Genomic DNA, 18,466 nt, shown 5'->3' with positions numbered 1-18,466 from the left:
CGTACAGAAGTGGCTGTCTGTTTTCTATATGTGGAAAACCTATAGAAATATAATAGGATATATGAAAATAGATTTTTCTTTAGATGTAAGGGTTAGGGTTAAGACATTTGGGGTGTATACATTTTTGGTGGCAGACATATTCATACTGCTTTATTTAAGAATCACACAACCATTTAAAAAGTTTATTTCTACCATACATAAACTGTACAACACAGCGCATATCTGCTTATTATGAAATAGTAAAAGTAATAGGAACTTTCAATTTACAAACTACTTGAACTGAAAAAGCATTACGTTTTAATGAAAAAGGAAAAAAAGTACAATAGCGATTCATCATACTAATATCATTCCACAAAAAATCCAGTTCACATTACAAAACATCAATACTAACAGGGAAAAATAAATATTCTTCACAAAACTTCCTGAGCAAACAATGTGTGGTATAGGAATTAAATATCACAAATTATGAATCAACAAAATTGTTAGCAAAAGATTTGATTCTGTTTTGAGTGTTAATGTTAGAAATGATCTAAAATATGTTGAGAATTGTGATAAAGACATAAAGTCATTGTTTATCTCAACACGTCCTCAATTTTGAGTTTCTCCTTTTTTTTTTGCAGATATGCACCTTTTTCTCTTTAGGAAATTAATAGATCAAGTCCAACTCAATTTATTCAAGACTATAAATCCATGCAAATCAGTAAATAACAGTGTACTGTGACATCAATTGCAATGGCTCAAAAACAAGAAAGGTTTTTCTTTTTTTTCTGGTTCCCCAGGGCAATAGATAACTCACAAACATAAAAGTGCAACTGATTCACAATCTGGTTAGAAAGGTGAATAAAATAAACAAGAATCACCAATATCATGTTAGTCTCTTTTTTGCAATAAGTGAAAGTGATATAACTTATGGTAATGACAGTTGTCCATGATTATATTTTATCCAAATTTCAACAAGCGTTGAAATTAGAATCAAATATGGCTCCAAATAACCGAATGTGTGTCTTTACAGAAACAGAAGATGCACATTATCAGCCCACATGATAGTTTGTGTTGTTTCTACTTTAAGCCTTCCTGCTAAGTCGATAAGTGACAAAAAAGTAAATATAAAAAAGCACAAAATGTTCAATCTCAACTGTGATACTTCAAGACCTGACTTTGAGATTACAGCTACAGAGACAATGCTTAGATATCTGAAATGGCATTTAAACAGTCATTAGGAACATTATCTCATTTGAAAATAATTGAACTGTATAATAAAGTAGACACCATCCACATAATACTGTCCTACCACAAAACATAGTACTGTATATTTTATGTATTAATTTACATTTAGGCACATATATGCACAGTGTGTGCACAGAAGGCAGTTTAATATCTATATAGTTGAAGAAAAAGAAAGATCTTCACAAAGGACTTCAGTTTCCCTGGTGCAGTCAGTTGGCTCTATTCTAGTAACAAGTGATGCAATGTTGAATATGACATCCGGTTCATTGAATGAAATAATCATTGTTGCATTTTGACAAGGGCTGAATGAAACTCCGAAGTTGTCCTCAGCCGTACACATGAGATGTACAGTACATTTGCATTGCATTTTTGATCTTTAGCGTTCATTTTAGCTTCCCATACATTCAGTTTTCAATAACAAATAGAAAGCCAAAGCAACAATTAAAAAATATTGATGCTGTATTATTTTGGTAGCTTTATACCTTCAAGGGATTTTCTAATTGTTTTGAGGGAGCTGTTTCAATTCTCCACCACTAGGTGGTGAAAGAGAGCTATGATTGATATTGGAATGTGCTTTAATGTAATTTACAATGTGCAGAAAGTCAATGGATTTCCCAATATTTAGCATTTACAATCATAGGAATAAATAAAACATTTGTTGAAATAAATACATTGATAAACAAAGATAATAAATAGCAATAATATAAGAGTGACACAAATCAACTAAACACAGCTTCAAATCAAGCAAACCATATAAAATAATTAAGTGCAAGGGGGGTAAAATCTCACCAGAATAAACATGAATGCAGAAACGTTAAAAGCGTTACAAATCTCTGCTGGTAAATTTCTCAGTGCAATGTATTTACGGAGAAATGTCGAACACATTTCCAAGCCTTGTCTTATACATGCAACCAAGCCAGCACTCCAGAAAATTGAGATAACAGGTGCCATTATCCCAAGTCAAAGAAACCTTTTGGTAGCTTTACAGCTCAAACATAGATGCCTTTAATACAGCTCAAACATGGATGCCCTTAATAGCCTGTTTGATATTATCCAGGAGCTCCTTGCACTCAGGAGAGTAGTCATGCTCCGAGTTATTGTACATATCGGTTAATGTGTTCACATAGGCTTCGAAATTATGTTCACTGATGGGCCCCTGCAACACAAAATGTTCAGTTGTTAGTAAACAAAGAATAATGACAATGAATAGGAATATCATGCTTATTGTTGCAATATGGTGGATCAGATGAAAACAGAATGGATGTGAGAAGCCCTGGCCTACTGTACTGTACCATCTGAGGAAGCTGGATGTCTGTGAGGCTGTTGATGAGTGCTTGGCTGAGACGAGCTAACTCTTTCAGGAGGCTGTCGTTGTGCTGTTCGATCATCTTGTTTTCCTCCTCAATTGTCTTCAGGTTGCATTCCATAGACGAGATCTGCTTTCGGAGATGAGAGAAACCTGTCAAAATGGATGTGTCTAAACTCAATGTTAGACGTTGGAGCCAGTTCCTTGGTGTTGATGCTTACCTGTGTCTGTAGCTGCATCATGTCAGCTTCTATCTTCAGGTTGGACTCATTCAGCTCTTTGATTTCATGATCCAAGTGTTGCATGTCATCTTTGTTTTCGACTCCTGATCAAAAACATTTTTTTTTCTTCAATAATATTTCAATGGTGTCATTGTACTCCACAAACCAAATTGTCCCCTCAGAACAATTGCTGATATTAAAAGTCAATTAAATATGGTATATAATCAATGTATAGAAATGTATGCACCATCACACAACATCAAGTCTCACCACTGCTGGCTTTTAGCTTAATTGTCATCATCTCCTCTCCTGACAGCTTTTTCTTTATGCTCTGAGCATTTAGTGGGCATCCAGACAAACTAATTCAAGAAGAAAGTCGAAAAAAGAGATATAAGGTTAGAGGGCGTGGATGGCTAAACTTATCTTGTAGGCCAGACGCACTGTAGAAAGGAACATTGACACTGTTGATAATGGCATCAAACATGATTTGACAGAAAATGAACAAGGTGGCTTACCTTCTATGGGTGACAAACACATTGTTGGCGTGTCCGAGGCCATTGCACCCTGGCAAGGGACAGTGTGGCAGCTCCTGCTTACACGCCTTCCAGGGAAAAGCCAGTCCATTTATGGAGGACTCCTTCTGTCTCTTGGCAGCAAGAGGACAGCTCCCAGCACTGCGATGGGATGTATATTTGCCAGATGTATGGCCCTGCCCATCGCACCCAATTACTGGACACCTAACAGAGACAAAACAGGTGTCAGACCACAGCAATGTACTCTGTACTTTGTAGTCCTGGTGGACTCCTGTTGTGTTAAATCCCTTGATAATGTGCAGTACTCATAAATATGGATTTATGATTTATGCTAGTCCACACGATAGGCAATATTTATTGAAGGGAATCTGATTTAGGAAGCTAAAACGCAATATGTACAGTTTTTTGGTTGAGCTGAAGTGCTGTAACATATGAAAGTCTGAAAGCTATGATTTAACCCCTAAAACCACAAATCAAACCAACATGCTTAAAATGAAGGATTCTCACAGTTTATGAACATCCCTCACTAACTAGACCGGAAGATTTGATAAACCATTATGTTGATTAATCCAGCCAAATGCTGATTAAAAAAACGGAAAACAAAACAACACAACAACCTGTTCAAATAATCGTATCAACAAAGTTGCTAATCCACTAAAAAGTTCAGGTTAAATATTGTTTTGATGAATGAATACAATGTGAGGTTATTGATGTTTGTACTCAAAACATAAGCACAAGTCTTGTTGAATATAATTAAGAGTTGGGGTAATTGCATTTTCAGGTCTGTTTTCTACAGGTCAGTAATGGAGTGACATGAATTACACATAATTGTCATGTATCCCCTCATGTGAAAGAATGTAATTTTGGGGTGACTGACCTCTTCCCTTACCGGTAAAGGTGACAGGCAACCTGAGATGATACAAAATGGAGAATGTACTCTAGAGTGCTACTGTGGAAACCTTGTTTTTAGCACTTTGTTCCTGGCTAGTGCAACAGCACTTAGAGGACAGAACAACACAGGTCCCCATTACTTCCTGTCCACCAGCACAAGTAGACAAGATACTGGTACAATGGAACCATGACCGTATGGCCTACAATTTACAGTAATCTAGTAAAATTACAGATACTCTTTCTCTCTTTCTCTGTCTCTCTCACACACTCTCTCGCTCTCTTTTAGTGTGTATGAGATGTAATGCTAGGTCTAATTCCTAAGCTCTTGGCCTTGCATTAGTAATTAAAAAGAGATAGATCATCTGTGTCCAGATGTAGAAAAAAACAGGGGCAAATACATCTGACTTTGGATTTCAGCAGCAATCAATTACATTATTTTTTTTCAATAACACTTTTTCTAAGACCATTGTGTCCAGAATAATGAAGCTTTCCGTGAGTGCAATGCTTGGACTCAAAAATAAAATAAAATTAAAGCCGTTTATCCAACTTCTTTCTTGATCGGAAAATTGAATAATTGCAAGGAGGGCTATCATACAAAAGTATGAATTTGTACAAACAAATTACGGTATATAATATCCCAGATATTTGACAAAGTCAGTTGACTAAATAACAACGACTCTTAAATGTAATATACACATGCAGTTAATCCTTTATGTATAATTTACTAATGTTATGAGCTGAAATAATTTCCTTTGTATAACTTAATGGATTTCAGGTATAATGCCCTCTGTGCCGCGTGATAAGATTATTCAATTAATTTAGCTTTAGTACAGACCAAAACTGCAATTGTGTTTTAGTCAAAAGATGGTGAGAAAAGTGCACACAATAACCGTCTCTTACTTCATTTCTTGGTCGTCTTTTTCATCTTTGTTTGGTGTAAGCTTCAAGCCTCCCTTTCTGGCACGTGGACATCCTGACAAACTAAAAATGATTAGAGACGATACGGTTTAACAATAATGAACACTATGTAGGGCTAAAATTCAAATTTAGCAGACACTGTACTCCTGTATCTCCTAATAGCATTCTCAGATCTAATGTCGTAAGTCATTTACTGTTAGTACAATTTTGTGTATTCTTTTTTCATAACAAGAGAAACCCAGCACACATTACTTTATCTGTACAATCATATCAATTAAATAAAAAAATAAGAAGACCATTAGATTTGAACACTCCATTCATTCTCTATAAGAAAGCTACCTTCTGTGTGAGGCATAATTCCCAGTCACGTGTCCTGATCCGTCACAACCAGGTGTTGGGCACCTGCATGGGGAAGAGATCCAGAAGGAAGTTGAATCTTTATGTGCTAGCTCAACACAAACCCTTTACTTGTAACCCACTGGGCCAGTAGACACAGTATTTATAAAGTGTAATGGGCACAGCCATGTTGTAGTCACAAGTTAAGATAATCACTCACAACACGTACTTTAGTTCCTGAGAGTTGGCTGCCATTAGTGATTTTAACGTCTTGTCAGCCAGCGGACATCCAGACACACTGCAGAGGAAATGGTCAGTTTGAGGATCTATTTTTTATTTATTTTTACCTGACAGTGACTGATACAGAGCATTCTCTATACCCCTACACATTCACACATCACCCACTTGTGCAAGTTTATCTGTCTGACATTTCAACCAATTAAAGTATTTGCTACAATTGTCCACGTATTTCCCTTTCAAAAATGACCAAGGCAGACCCTCCTCACAGCCTTTAGCAACATGGTACTCAACAACATAAAACAACAGGAACAGGAGTCGTCAAACAGGACATTCCTGCTTGCTGGTGCTAATATTTGTGTAATTACCTTCGATGGGATGCATAATTTCCCGTCACATGGCCGCTGCCATCACAGCCTGGGGTTGGACAACTGCAAAACAACAGAAGCCCTTAGGACACACTGTACAAGGTCCCCAATAGCATCACCAAACCTTCTGACATGACACAGCAGTTTTGGTAAAAAGTTAGTACAGCAGGGAAATTTAGTAGAAAGATTTGGATGCCCAACATTTGACTCAGCAATATCACTGATGGTTTTTACCGTGTGTCGCATATCTGCTCCACATAGAGGTGTGCTGAGTAAACTACGGTGTCCTAAGGTTTCATAAAGCCATTTACAAGAGCCTAACTGGTAGAACATGCAGTCTAACTACAAAGTCAGGAGTTGTAAGCTCATCATGAGGACGTACAGTGTGTACACGTGAAAAACTCACTTTTAATAAGATACATTTCCTCTCCACATGTACCTGTAGACATACCAGTCACAACGATATGTAATATATCATGGGCAATGGGATATCCAATAAAGGGATAGGCTAGTTTAGCGAATTCCAGAGAGCTTAAACTCATTTACTTAAAATATACTGCCCTATTTAAGCAAAGGTCTGGTCTGGAATTACACTTTTGTTATTAATACTGACCATCTGTCCACTGACCTTTTTAAAGGGAAATTCACATCACTGACAGATGACTGAACAAAGATGCCTCAAGATGTATATTCCTCCCCTTTAAGAAGAAAAGGTGACATGACAATTTACCTCATAAGTTCCTTCTTGGCATCTCTTAGTAGCAGCTTGTTTTTGGGGCTTGAAATGCTTGCGTCTCCGGGGTAGTGTTGGTCATCCAGAGACGCCTCGTCAAAATCCTCCTGGTTAGAGACACAAAGCACAGCTCCTTAACCCCCTCATATCCTGTCAGAGTCTTGACCTAAAAGTGCAATGATGACCTAAAAGTGAATTATCAATGGAAATTTCCCAGTTATGCTCTTAAAACACAGGCTCCAGGGTTTAGTGTCAGAATGGGTGATTATGCTTAGGGATGCTTAAAGTAAACCATCCATCCATTTAAAGTCACAACTATTCGACACAGTATTTATGATGGATAGTCAAGATGTCTTACATTTACATTTACTTCCCACAAAAACAATATTTTTGTCAGATCAGCTTAAACAAGGAATGCCAGCTGTGAAGATGTCTTTAATCTCAGATGCCTTTTGAACACTGTCTGCAAAATGTCTCAAGGAAAAAAGAAAACCATTCCATGAGATGAGAGATTCACATATTTAATGAGTTGCACATTAACTGGTAACAGATAAAACCAACAGGTGACCAAGCGGTGGTTTTCCAGTACCTCTCTATCCTGCATGCCTTGTGCTTTGCTGAAGTTCAGTGGGGTGTCCCAGGCCTCTCTCTCACAGAGAACCTGGTAGAGGGCAGGGTTGATGTGCACACTTCCGCCCCGGGACAAAAAGGAGTCAGGAGGAGACAGGGCGTCTCCTAAAGGCACCTTGGGTGTCACGTTGCCCCTGCTCTTCTTCATGCTCAGGTCCAGAGTGCCGTTTTCATCCACCTCGATGGGCACATCCTGCAGGTGGAAGAGGCCAAAGTCACGCCAAACAAATGTCAGAGTTTCACTGGGACAAAAGAGTTGGCTGACAGATGGCAAAAACATACTTCATGCCCAGGAAAATTTAGAGTGGGAACTATTACTGAACCCTGTCATGATATGCCTGCTTTGATCCTGATGTGAGTTATATATAGATGTCCTATTCTGAAAATGACAATTGTAAATCTGAAATACAACTTAAAATGCCTTGCAAATATACGTTACAGACTTATAAAATACATTGTGATTATCTTACTCTTGGCAAAGTACAGCATTAAGCCAGCGTTAATTCTGTTGAACATAATAATCGCTGGTGTATAGTTTTTCAGTGACAGCTGTGTCATCTGTTTTCTAGGACACACAACCATAATGGCAGCTGGGGGTTGCTGGTTTTAGGTCATCACCATTAAAACAAAAATTAAAAAGCTTAATGTAGCATAAGTTTCTCACTGACAGATGTGTTACTCGCCCCATGCAAAAATGCTACTGTGCTTATGGTCATGGTTTTAGAGCATTAAAAGTTTTACCTCATTAAATGCCAAAATCCTGTCTAAAAATGAAACCAATTATTCAACACATATGTCTCATTAAATCATATATTCCATTATTTTTGTAACAAAGGAGAGCATTTCAAATTAATTAAAGCTTTCATGTGACTGTCCACTTTAATTATCTGTGCATGTGGTGATGTTAAAATAACATTAGAGTAAATACATTTAGGTTTAAGACAGATTCAATTCGCTATTTCACTATTTGCAAAGCTTGTTTTGACCATACTCACTTTACATACACAGTTTACATGCTCCTTTTTCTTTCTTTTTCCCCCTACATTTTTATCCCCCTATCATCGCCTGTCTAAGTACTTGAGAAAAGAAAAGTGTCTGTTATTCGTATCTAAACATACATCTTGAGTGGGCACATGCAGAACCACCAGACTCCCACCATGCAGGACTAGTCAACTGCAGAGAAGAACAGATGATTAACTTGCTAACACTGTTTTATTCATCCAGTGGATCGGTACCTGGTACAGGGCCATGTTCTCAGCTCCCCATGCTGGCAAAACAGGGCGCTGTGCTGTGTAGGTGTGGAAACTTGAATCATCTATGTACAGTACTGTTCCTATCTCCCAGGATATGATCAATATTCTGCCATGAATTACTTTCAGGGGCATTATTTTGTGACTAATTTCAGCTGACAATCTGTCAGCGCACATTCATTGAAAGGCCACCGAATAATATGAATTTTGAAAAATCATTGTGTCCCATCCAGGTTTCTCAGCAACACAAAAGAGTTTGAGGTTTAAACCAGTCTAAACGTATTTGGTCAGGGATTTTTCTTTTTGTGTGAATGAGAAAGATTTCACCTAATAAATAGGTCCTGAAGATTATTGATTTAATCCACTCTTACTTTACTTTTATAGACCATCTGATAAACACAGCTTATACTGAGAAATACTGTATATTGCAAAGCATGACATCTGTAGCAGACAAGACACACTTTCACATAGTCAAACTAAATACATTAAAGCATGTTTCACCAAAAATCTTAAAATTCTAATTGAGAAAGAAGGTTGATTATATTTTCTTCTTTTGATGCGATTACACAAATGTCCTTTTGTGTATATTAAAGCTTTATTGGGAAAACCTCTCTCCCTCTGGAGACACAGCTCCCTTTGCCAAAACCTGTCTTTTGATGTTTTTCTTTCTTTTTATACACAAATCAGAGTTGCTTTAAACTGACCACATAAATACCTTTCCAAGTCGTCTAATTAGATTACCTTTGTGGAGGATGCCCGGGGCCGGCCGGTGACAGCCTCCATGTTGTTCCGGTAACGGGTGGAGAGGTTAAGGATGGCGGCGGTGGCGGCCGAGGCTTGGAGCACCTCACTTCCTGTTTTGTAATGACTGGGTGGGCTATGAGCTCCAGGCGTGGGCAGGCCTGTCCCAGGAGAGCCCAGGAAGCCAGGGTACTGCAGCGGAGCTGAGGAACACCACACAACATCTACGTTGATGGGTTATCATTGAGAAATGTTGAGTGAGGGAAGTCGTTTTGGCTTCTTAATGAATGAAAACCACTGCAGTACTGTTAAAACGGTGCACTTGTATTCCGTTATACCTGCTGTTGCATTGGCTATGTGCGCTATTTGTACAATGCTTTGGATAAAATAATCTTCCCAATGAATACATGTTTATATGTGTGCATACATGTCAAATTCTCTCTAACTAGATCAGAGTGCAGTGGATCTGTCGACAACTCTAGCTACTTCGAATGCTGAATATATACATTTACACTGTGTTCCATAGCACAGAACATTTGTTGCAGGAAAGAGATGTGTCGGGGAAGAATCACTTTTATGTTCCATAACATGCTGCTATTGGAACACCAGATTTATCCCTTTGAATCTAATAAAACGTGCGAAACTCACAGTCAGGGAAGTGTGAAGCGATTTCTTGGTCCTGGTTGGGTGCCATCAGGGGTTGTTTGCCGAAGACCTGTGCATCAAAGCTGGCGTAATCAAAGCGGATCTTGCTGTATTTGTCCATGTCCTTGCTGAGGTTGGCTTGCAATGCAGCCACAGGATGGGGGAACTTGTAGCTAAACTGATTCATCTCAAACTTCTTCACCAGCCCTAGAGGTCTGGATGCAGAGGGATTGAAAACGAGAAGAAGAAGGTTTGTTAGGACAGGGTTAGGTTTAAACGTATCATTACTGTACGTTTAGTAAAATATAACTGTCATGTCCGCAGGTTGTTGAGAAGAAGCAAATTCAATACTGAATATTGTAGTTTGGATAATATTCCTGTCTCTTCATAACTCATGTTTCCTCATGGATCTAATCTGTATGGTGGGTTTCCAGACATGTTGCCAAACTAATTAATTTAGTTTGGGTGGGCATTCTGCCTGTGATTTATCTGGAAGGAACAAAGGCCTGGGCTGCTTTTTTTCCTTAATAGAAAGGATCCCGTTGGACCCTGGAGAATTGCTAAAGTGTGACAAATGTGAAACCATGTTTGTGAATCTTGGGAATAGTGTTTGTCAGTTTTTTGGTATTAGTCTCTATATTTGTGCACTTTTCACCAATTTATTCTTTAAAAGGTTTTTGGACGTGGTTCTCTCACACATAAACACGTAATGAACCCACATACAGAACTGCAACATGCAGTATGTGTTCTGGACCTGCTGTTACAAAGCTAGCGTCGGATCCACAATGTCATCAAATTTAAATAAATATCAGCATCATACCTGGGCGATCGGTCAGGCCCTGGTCTACATCTGGGGCTCTCTTCCTGAGGTTTGGGCACCTTAACTGCAGCAGCGATGGGACAGCCTGAAAGACTGGAGGAAGTCAAACACATTAGTCCAATGTTGGGACTCTGTCTGTATACAGTGCAGGTTCTAATGGCCTGCCCCAGTGGCTGTACCTCCGGTGGGTGCTGCGGTTACTGTTGACATGGCCTCTTCCTGTGCACCCAGGGGTAGGACACTTGAGAACGTTCTCGTGCATAGCCAGGACTAAAAAATAAAAGGTAGTTCCATTATCGGGTTGATAGACCAAAGAATGATAAGACTGATGAAATAATCATTTATTTACACTGATTAGTTAGAAAGCTGCTAAGTGCATTTAGTTTGTGTATCACTTTCAAATGCAACATGCAGCTAAAATAAACTATGTATTTATTGATCATTATAGTTGTCACGTTTTGATGGCCCTGGAGCTACTGTTGTGTTAACACAGAGAAAAGCATACTTTTCCATTGTGTGAGTGATGTGCTACTATGTATTTGTGGGTCTCAAAGAAAAAAGCTTAACTGAAAGGAAAATGTAACACAAAACAGTTGATTCATTCCCTCAAATGCCACATTGTTACGAGTTTTACTCTGTATCCAAAGGAAGTTATGTTTTCTGTCCATATTTTCCAATTCATTTGCGAGAGTTGTCTATTTATTTTTCAATACAGTGTTCTAAACTCCTTTGATTTTCAAATACAGCCTCCAGACTAAGAGCACATGCTTTCATACTAAAAAAAAGTTAATTACTTTTTCTGTTCCTTTTGTAACATAACTGTTTAATGTTGAATGTTTGTTATGTTACATTAAACAATTCAAACATCACCAATTTAAAAAAACGTTTTCAATATTCAGTAATTACAACTAACATTAGAGGGAGAAAAAATGAGGGTTCATAGGTGACAAGTATAATATAATATAATAATACTGTATGGAGCTGCACACATGCCGAAATGGCAAATAGAATGTTATGTTATTTTATTTGTATACAATTTAAATAATACTTTGTTGGTGTGCTGTTGTGTGTGTGTGTCAGTGTAGACTCACTCTCTGGGGGAACCCTGACTTTGTGGGGACATCCAGACAGACTCCTATGATGAGGATACAGACCAGTCACATGACCAGTTCCATCACAACCAGGGGTTGGGCACCTGATATCCTTCTTATCTGTTCGTGGGGAGTCTGGAGACACAAGAAGATTGTATTTAATGCAACTAGGGAATATTAAGATATTGATAAAGGTATATGCAACTAAAACATTTGAAAATACAAAAATATTATTTCAGAATGGTTAAGTGGAAAGGTTTTCATTGGAAGGTGGCAGACTTTCAGGTGAAGCAGACGGATTGCAGTATCATGAAAAGCCAGAAATGTTTCGCAAAATGCTTCTATTAATCTTTCATTTTAGTTAAGGCTGCAGTTCAACACAGGGCATCCACTTCTTAATGCCCATGCTGACCATCGAAAGATTACATCAGGATTATACATTTAGCTGCAGTCATTTGAAGAATCAGAGGAAAACATGAGAGGTACTTTGGGAGGATTTAAGACTTATGGTCATGGTTAAATATCCAGTTGATTCCTATCAAAATCCAATATTCTAAGTAGTAGCAATTCCATCAGAAATGTAAGTTCTTTTTTAGTCTGGTAATTTATTACTTCACTTGTTGCCAAAATGTTTTAGTACTTAAGAGGATTCCCTACTCCTGATTTTCCCCAAATGTAGTTCTTTATTCTTTTTTATGCTTGGAAATGCCTCATCATTGAAATTACAAAATACATATCTGAATGGAAAATAAAGATGTCATGCCTAGCACCCGTACTTAAGATAAGTGCTTAGCTTTATTTATTGCTAAATTGAACTTGAAGAGCTCTACTCTATGTCAAGGGTCATCAAATCATGGGTTCACAATGAGAGGTAACAAATACTATAGGATATAGCAATTAATAGTGATACACATATTTAAATCAATGTGATATTAGCAATGATCAACTGTACCTTTGCCTCCATGGTAACCCACTCTTGCATCTACATCTAGCAGCCTCTGGTGCCTCCTCTCATTGGTCATCTGCTCCATCAGGAATCTGTCCATCTCCCTGTAGGCGTGGTGGAGCACCTGCCTCTGCTCTGACTGCAGGACCATGGCCTGCTCCAGGAGGCTCAGGTTCATCCTCCCCCTGTCCATCTCCAGAGCTCTCTCCTGGAGGCCCACACTCCAGGCCTCGAGCCGGGGGGGTCTCTCCACCTCTGGCTCCCCCTCACTGTCCTCCTCACTTGGGGCTTGCCGGTACCTCAGTGCCTCTACCTGGAAAGGGCCTGCTTGACCCATGGAGTTTCTCGGTTCTAAGTCAGGGTCTTCCTGCATGTGTTGGCCCATCTTAACCGAGAGGTCTTGGGTGTGATTGGACGGGCTGCTGTTTGAAGCGCCCAGCCTGGCTGTGCGAGACAGAGGCTCCCATTCGTCCTCTCTGCTGTCTCCGTACAGGCTCTTGTGTGGTGACAAACTGCAGCTCAGACTCATTCTGTCCTGGTCTTCCTCCTCGTTCCTTTGCTCCCTGGTGTCTTCATCCAGCAGAGCTTCAGAGGATGCAGCCTCACATCCAGGGGAGTCGTCTGCCTCAACTTCAGACCATCCAAAGGAATCCTGGGACTCCTTTGGATGGAGGCAACCATTTCTGTTGGACGCTCCTATAAGTGTCTCGACATCTCCGTCTACGAATCAAGAGGAAAAAAGACAATGTATGGTCTTGTTCTGTTGTTAAGGCTGAGCAACCTGTTTCAATGCCATACACTTCAGTGATCATGCAGTTACACAGAGATAGAAAAACAATATTGCATGTCCTCTATTGAGTCTTATAATCGTTTGTAAAGCCTTTCAAGGTTTCAATTTTGGTGACACTTTTACATGTTACAACATCTTGGAAAAACATGTTTGCTAGTTGAAATGGCCTTTAAGAGGATTGTAAAAAGATGTAGGGTTTCAAAAATGATAATAGTACGTGTCACGTACGTTGCATGATTTCTAAGCAATTCCCTCAAGTACATCTTAGATAACTGATTTGATACTTATTTTGGCTAGTTGAACATGAAACCTAGATATGAAGAACAAAATTGTCTTCTTCTTCTTCGACATCTCAAATCAGAACACAACAACTTGATACGGATTTAGAAGGACCAGATTATGACAGGATTTGCACTGCTTGTCACACTGAACATGGGTTCTAAGTAGTTACCAAGTGTAAGCCAAGCAGGGCTTTACAATATTTTGATATTAAAATTCCTCCACTCATACAAAAACTAATTCAAGGACCCATATCTGTGCACACAGGAAGAACCAGTAAAGTGGAGAATACAACAAACTAATCATTTAATGAAGAAATAGTTTTCCTTTATGGATATACACATCAATTATATTTGCACCAGAATTGTGTGACTAGATTTTTAATTTATATCTATAAGTCTGATCATTTTAAGTGGAACAGTTAAAGAAAGTCAGTAGCCCCCCAAAAATGCATTTCAAAATACATTTTATTTAGTAACACACCCTGATTATATTCAGTCACGGTCAATGATTAACAATGGCCTATCATCTGGATTGATCCAATAAAATCTCTCTTGATCCACCAAAACCATTGAAACTTATTCTGTGGCTTAAGTTCTTAAGGGCCAAAAGGGGTTTTTACTCCAATATAATCATAAGTAGGGCTGTACTGTAGTGCTATCCTCTTAAGTGGCTAGACGTCACAGACCAAACCAAAAGTAGCCCACAGAAGAGTGCCATTTGATAGGTTGCTGATAGATTTAGGAATAATTCAGGCTGCGGATGACACAGCTATAGGCATTACCCCGGAGTCACTAGTTATTAAAGGCCATAGTACAAAACCTAATCCCCTAAAAAAAGAGTTGCTAAACGCTAGCCGAACTGTACTGCCGCTCTGATGAAAATGAGGCACCCTTGGTTAGGAAAGAATCTGGCTTCTGGCATGCGCGGATTTGGGGCATATTGTGCAAAATGCGTACATGTACTGTTTGCTACATGAACACAATGACGTGAGCATATAATGTATGTGGATGAAGAACTTATCTTTGAATCATTTAAAAGAGAAGTTGGTGTGTGTGCTGAAGATTTTGATCCAGACCCTGTTGCTGGAGATATTTCCTATTTAATAGAGGTGTATAAATAGCCCTCTGTTCAACAAAGATTAAAAGTTAGTTACTTGTTTTCCATCCAGATGGATGCACAAGCCTGGAACACACACTCCACACACACACACATGCAGAGTGCACTGAAAAGACTAGGGGAAAAAACTTGGATTCCCTCCTGTGGTTTGTGTGTTGGAACAGGTGAACAGTTTGTACTCCAGAATAGCCATTACTGATGCTGTGCTGCAGGGTTGGAGCTTGGCTGGAGCTGCAAGTAATGTAGCTCCAACAAATGATGGGCTTATTTTCCCTCTTTTTGCAACAAAATTCAAATTTAAAGGACATGCCACAGCAGAATAGTTCTTTCGTTCACTTCACTGTTCAGAATTCACTATCATGCTGCCTTACAAAGAAACATGATATAAACAAGTCTGTTGAACATCTCAGTATGCCTTCAGAGGTTTTGGGACTGACTGTATCTTGATTCTGTGACAGTAAATTGATGGTTAAGAGCACCTCTCAGCAGAAAAATTCAGGCTTGAGAGAGGAAGGGTAAAGCACGGTTTTCAGAGAAATTTTTCACAAAAATACTGATAGAAAAATGTGAATTACACTAATAATTGTAATGTAATATGAACCTCGGAAACAAATAAATTCCATCTCCAACGAGTCCACACAATTCATTGAGCTACTCTCTAGGTCCATTTAACTACCCACATGTGTACTATAATGAGCTGTAGACATTATGCCTAATTATGTATATTTGGACTGTGTAAGAGGGCCTAACAAAAGCTTTCGAAAGGGACAATTACGTTTGTTGCTTAGTTACATCGTTAAAAATATACCAAATAAGTGCAGATTATAGTGAATGAGAATGCACATGTAAACCATGGGTATTGTTGCCAAAATGTGCAAAATTAAATTCATTAGCAAAGAGAAATGTTTTGCCATTAGATAAGACAACTTAAAATGAAATAAAAACATTTATAACTGTTTCTGATAACAATTAATTTTCTACAAATATCCAATTAATTATTAATACTGATGCAATGAGTTTATGCTTTTTGTAAATGATTATGTTTTACTGGAATTCACATGCAAGAAGACATAGAAATTAGACACTTAATTTCTCATAAAATATTATGAGTTTGTCAAACCACTGTACCACCTACACACCTCATTTCTGTAGGGGACTGTTACTCAACGACACTAAGAAAACAAAAAAAACAATGAACTGCTTTGATTCAAATTAAGGACGCCCAAAGCTGACAACCTTTCGGTTTTTAATTTTTATACCATTCAACCATATTTCAAAGGATAAAAAAAAACATGCTGCACAAAAAGCAAATGAGGAGTATAAAATCTGGCCCCATCAAAAAAGGCAGGGAAACCATGCCAAAAATATCATGGCAGATCTGCTGTCAAAACTTCAATCTGAGGACGTGAGACACAACTAATGTGGACCCAGCAGTGTAGTCTTTCACTTCCAGTGCACAATGACTGTGGCTGCTGGCTGATGGCAGGGGGAGGAAAATATGAATGCAACAGATGGGATTTTAAAATTCAGCGTCAATTGTTCATCAAAACAGACAAAACAACAGGACATCTGTTTACCTGCTGGAGTGTCAATGTTCCTCAGCTCCTCTTTGTCCTGTGGCTGTGCCAGGTCCTCGCTCTCCTCCTCACATGCCTCGCTGGGGCTGTAATGCCGAGGTTTCATCAACAGAGACTTTCTCTTGTTGACAGGGGCACCCTGCACTCTTTCCTGGGCGCTCCTCTTCCTTACCATGGGCCCATATGTGCTGGGGGATTGCCGGGGGACGAAAAGAAAGGAGCAATTAGGTCAACAATTAGTTGAGCCTCCAACTTTGCTTGAACTTGTGAAGTGTGCTTAATTTGGAGACTGTAGGTTCACTAAGGGGACATCCCCATATTACCGCTTGTACAAGTACATTGCGTTGGTCTGTCTAAGTTGTTAGAATTTAAATTCATTTCTTAGCGTTAATGAAAGAAACATTCAACACAAAACATTGAGAAAATACAAAAGCCGTTTCAAGGAAAAACAATCATACCCTCATTTCAAAAGCTTTACTAATTTGAAGTGACTGATAAAAGAATGCTATTTTCATTCATCAGAAGAATATTAATTTGGGGTTGAGTTAATGGTTCTTTTCATGCCTTCTTTGAAAGAAAGGTTATGAACCCTTACCTGGGAGTTTTAAGGATGCAGTCAGCTGGAACTGTAAACAGAAGCAGAGAAAAGATGTGGAGAGTAAATAGTGGTGTTTGTATTTCCACTAGAGTAGGTGACTCAGGCTCTGCCAGCGTCTGTCTACGGAGAGACACAATCCTGATCAAAGATCAAAATCCCTACCTGGATAACCAGTTGGGGAATTATGCAATGCCTGTGTTAACACGGGTATCAGTGTTAACGCCTTACTTTGGTTTGTGTCCGATGTTAAACACACAAAACAACGACAAAACGTTCGGCTCCATCTGATCGAAAGCATATTTTTTCACCTTTCACAAAACATGATTTGCTAAATAGTTTACACATAAAAACCCTTGTATTGAACCAAATTCATGAACTTGAGGCCTGAGTTATGTTGAAAAGAACCTGACTCAATCCTCCCTATTTTATTAGACCAGCGAAGCACACCGCTGTAGCTCATCCTCGTCACTGCTTTGACAACATGATCTAAAAAGGTAAATCGATTTTCCCAGAGGCCTATGCAAATCTCATTCACAGGTTACAATGTATTCCCATGAAGCACAACTAATAATAAAGCCCAGATGAATTTCCCAGACGTAGTGATGAGCTCCAGAGTGAACATTCAGGCCTCAGAGGCTGTGAACACTTGCATAATGACAAACTCTGTCTAGAGGTTTTCAATCACACAATATATATGCACTCCTTAACTAATTTGAGCCAGTGTTTCAATGTAATGAAGTAATTCCCCTCTGAACAATATAATGGCAATGCGGTGCTCTTCAAATTGGTAAGATGACATATAAAGCTGACAGCTGCGACGTTGGATTGTTGAACTGATCCAACCCTCTCCTATCTCATGGCTGTAAGTGGAATATGTGTGTGCATCACTGAATACAACTACTTTTCCACCTGTGATTCCATGGCATGGCACAGATGGTGCAGAAGCTACTCACCTTGGCTGTTGATACATGTCTGAAGTGTGCAGTCTTCTCCCTCAGAATCCATCTGTAAAGACAACATTGATTTGCGATATGTTTGATACTTCAAGGGACATGATTCAAATCTGAGAATGTTTGCCATTAAATTGGGAAATGAAATAAACTTGTTAATGATTTCATAAGTATTTGTAGGCAATGCAGTAATGTTCAATCTGTCTAGACAGATTGAAGGGAGTCAGGTGGCTGAGCGGTGAGGGAATCGGGCTAGTAAT

The 18,466-nt window shown here is 38.9% G+C and overlaps 1 protein-coding gene across 1 annotated transcript; it reads right to left on the bottom strand.

The window, feature by feature from the left end:
• Positions 1-2,242: 2,242 nt before the first annotated feature.
• st18 (ST18 C2H2C-type zinc finger transcription factor) lies at positions 2,243-18,243 on the bottom strand. Its single transcript, XM_067252829.1, has 20 exons — positions 18,210-18,243; positions 17,254-17,284; positions 16,659-16,846; positions 12,900-13,613; positions 11,948-12,082; positions 11,036-11,126; positions 10,857-10,949; positions 10,040-10,251; positions 9,392-9,594; positions 7,360-7,593; positions 6,768-6,877; positions 6,038-6,100; positions 5,662-5,730; positions 5,436-5,498; positions 5,079-5,159; positions 3,270-3,491; positions 3,025-3,113; positions 2,755-2,858; positions 2,520-2,666; positions 2,243-2,383 (listed from the first exon to the last, which is right to left on the bottom strand). The coding sequence occupies exons 3-20, from the start codon at positions 16,831-16,833 to the stop codon at positions 2,243-2,245; spliced, it is 2,946 nt and encodes a 981-aa protein (XP_067108930.1). The 5' UTR covers positions 16,834-16,846; positions 17,254-17,284; positions 18,210-18,243.
• Between the last annotated feature and the right edge of the window lie 223 nt (positions 18,244-18,466).

This window comes from Osmerus mordax, chromosome 16 (assembly GCF_038355195.1).
Source record: "Osmerus mordax isolate fOsmMor3 chromosome 16, fOsmMor3.pri, whole genome shotgun sequence".
Taxonomy (NCBI): domain Eukaryota; kingdom Metazoa; phylum Chordata; class Actinopteri; order Osmeriformes; family Osmeridae; genus Osmerus; species Osmerus mordax.
The sequence above is the reverse complement of the archived record's forward strand: the minus strand, read 5'-3'. Positions and strand labels throughout refer to the sequence as shown.

What these genes read in the sequence shown, in the direction of transcription:
- st18 (XM_067252829.1), bottom strand. Translation starts at nt 16,833, where the DNA reads ATGGTAAGGAAGAGGAGCGCCCAGGAAAGAGTGCAGGGTGCCCCTGTC. An exon ending in GTGTTTGTCACCCATAGAAG is followed by an intron (nt 3,114 to 3,269) that starts GTAAGCCACCTT and finishes TTCTTGAATTAG; the next exon opens with TTTGTCTGGATGCCCACTAA. An exon ending in ACATCCAGCTTCCTCAGATG is followed by an intron (nt 2,384 to 2,519) that starts GTACAGTACAGT and finishes TTTGTGTTGCAG; the next exon opens with GGGCCCATCAGTGAACATAA.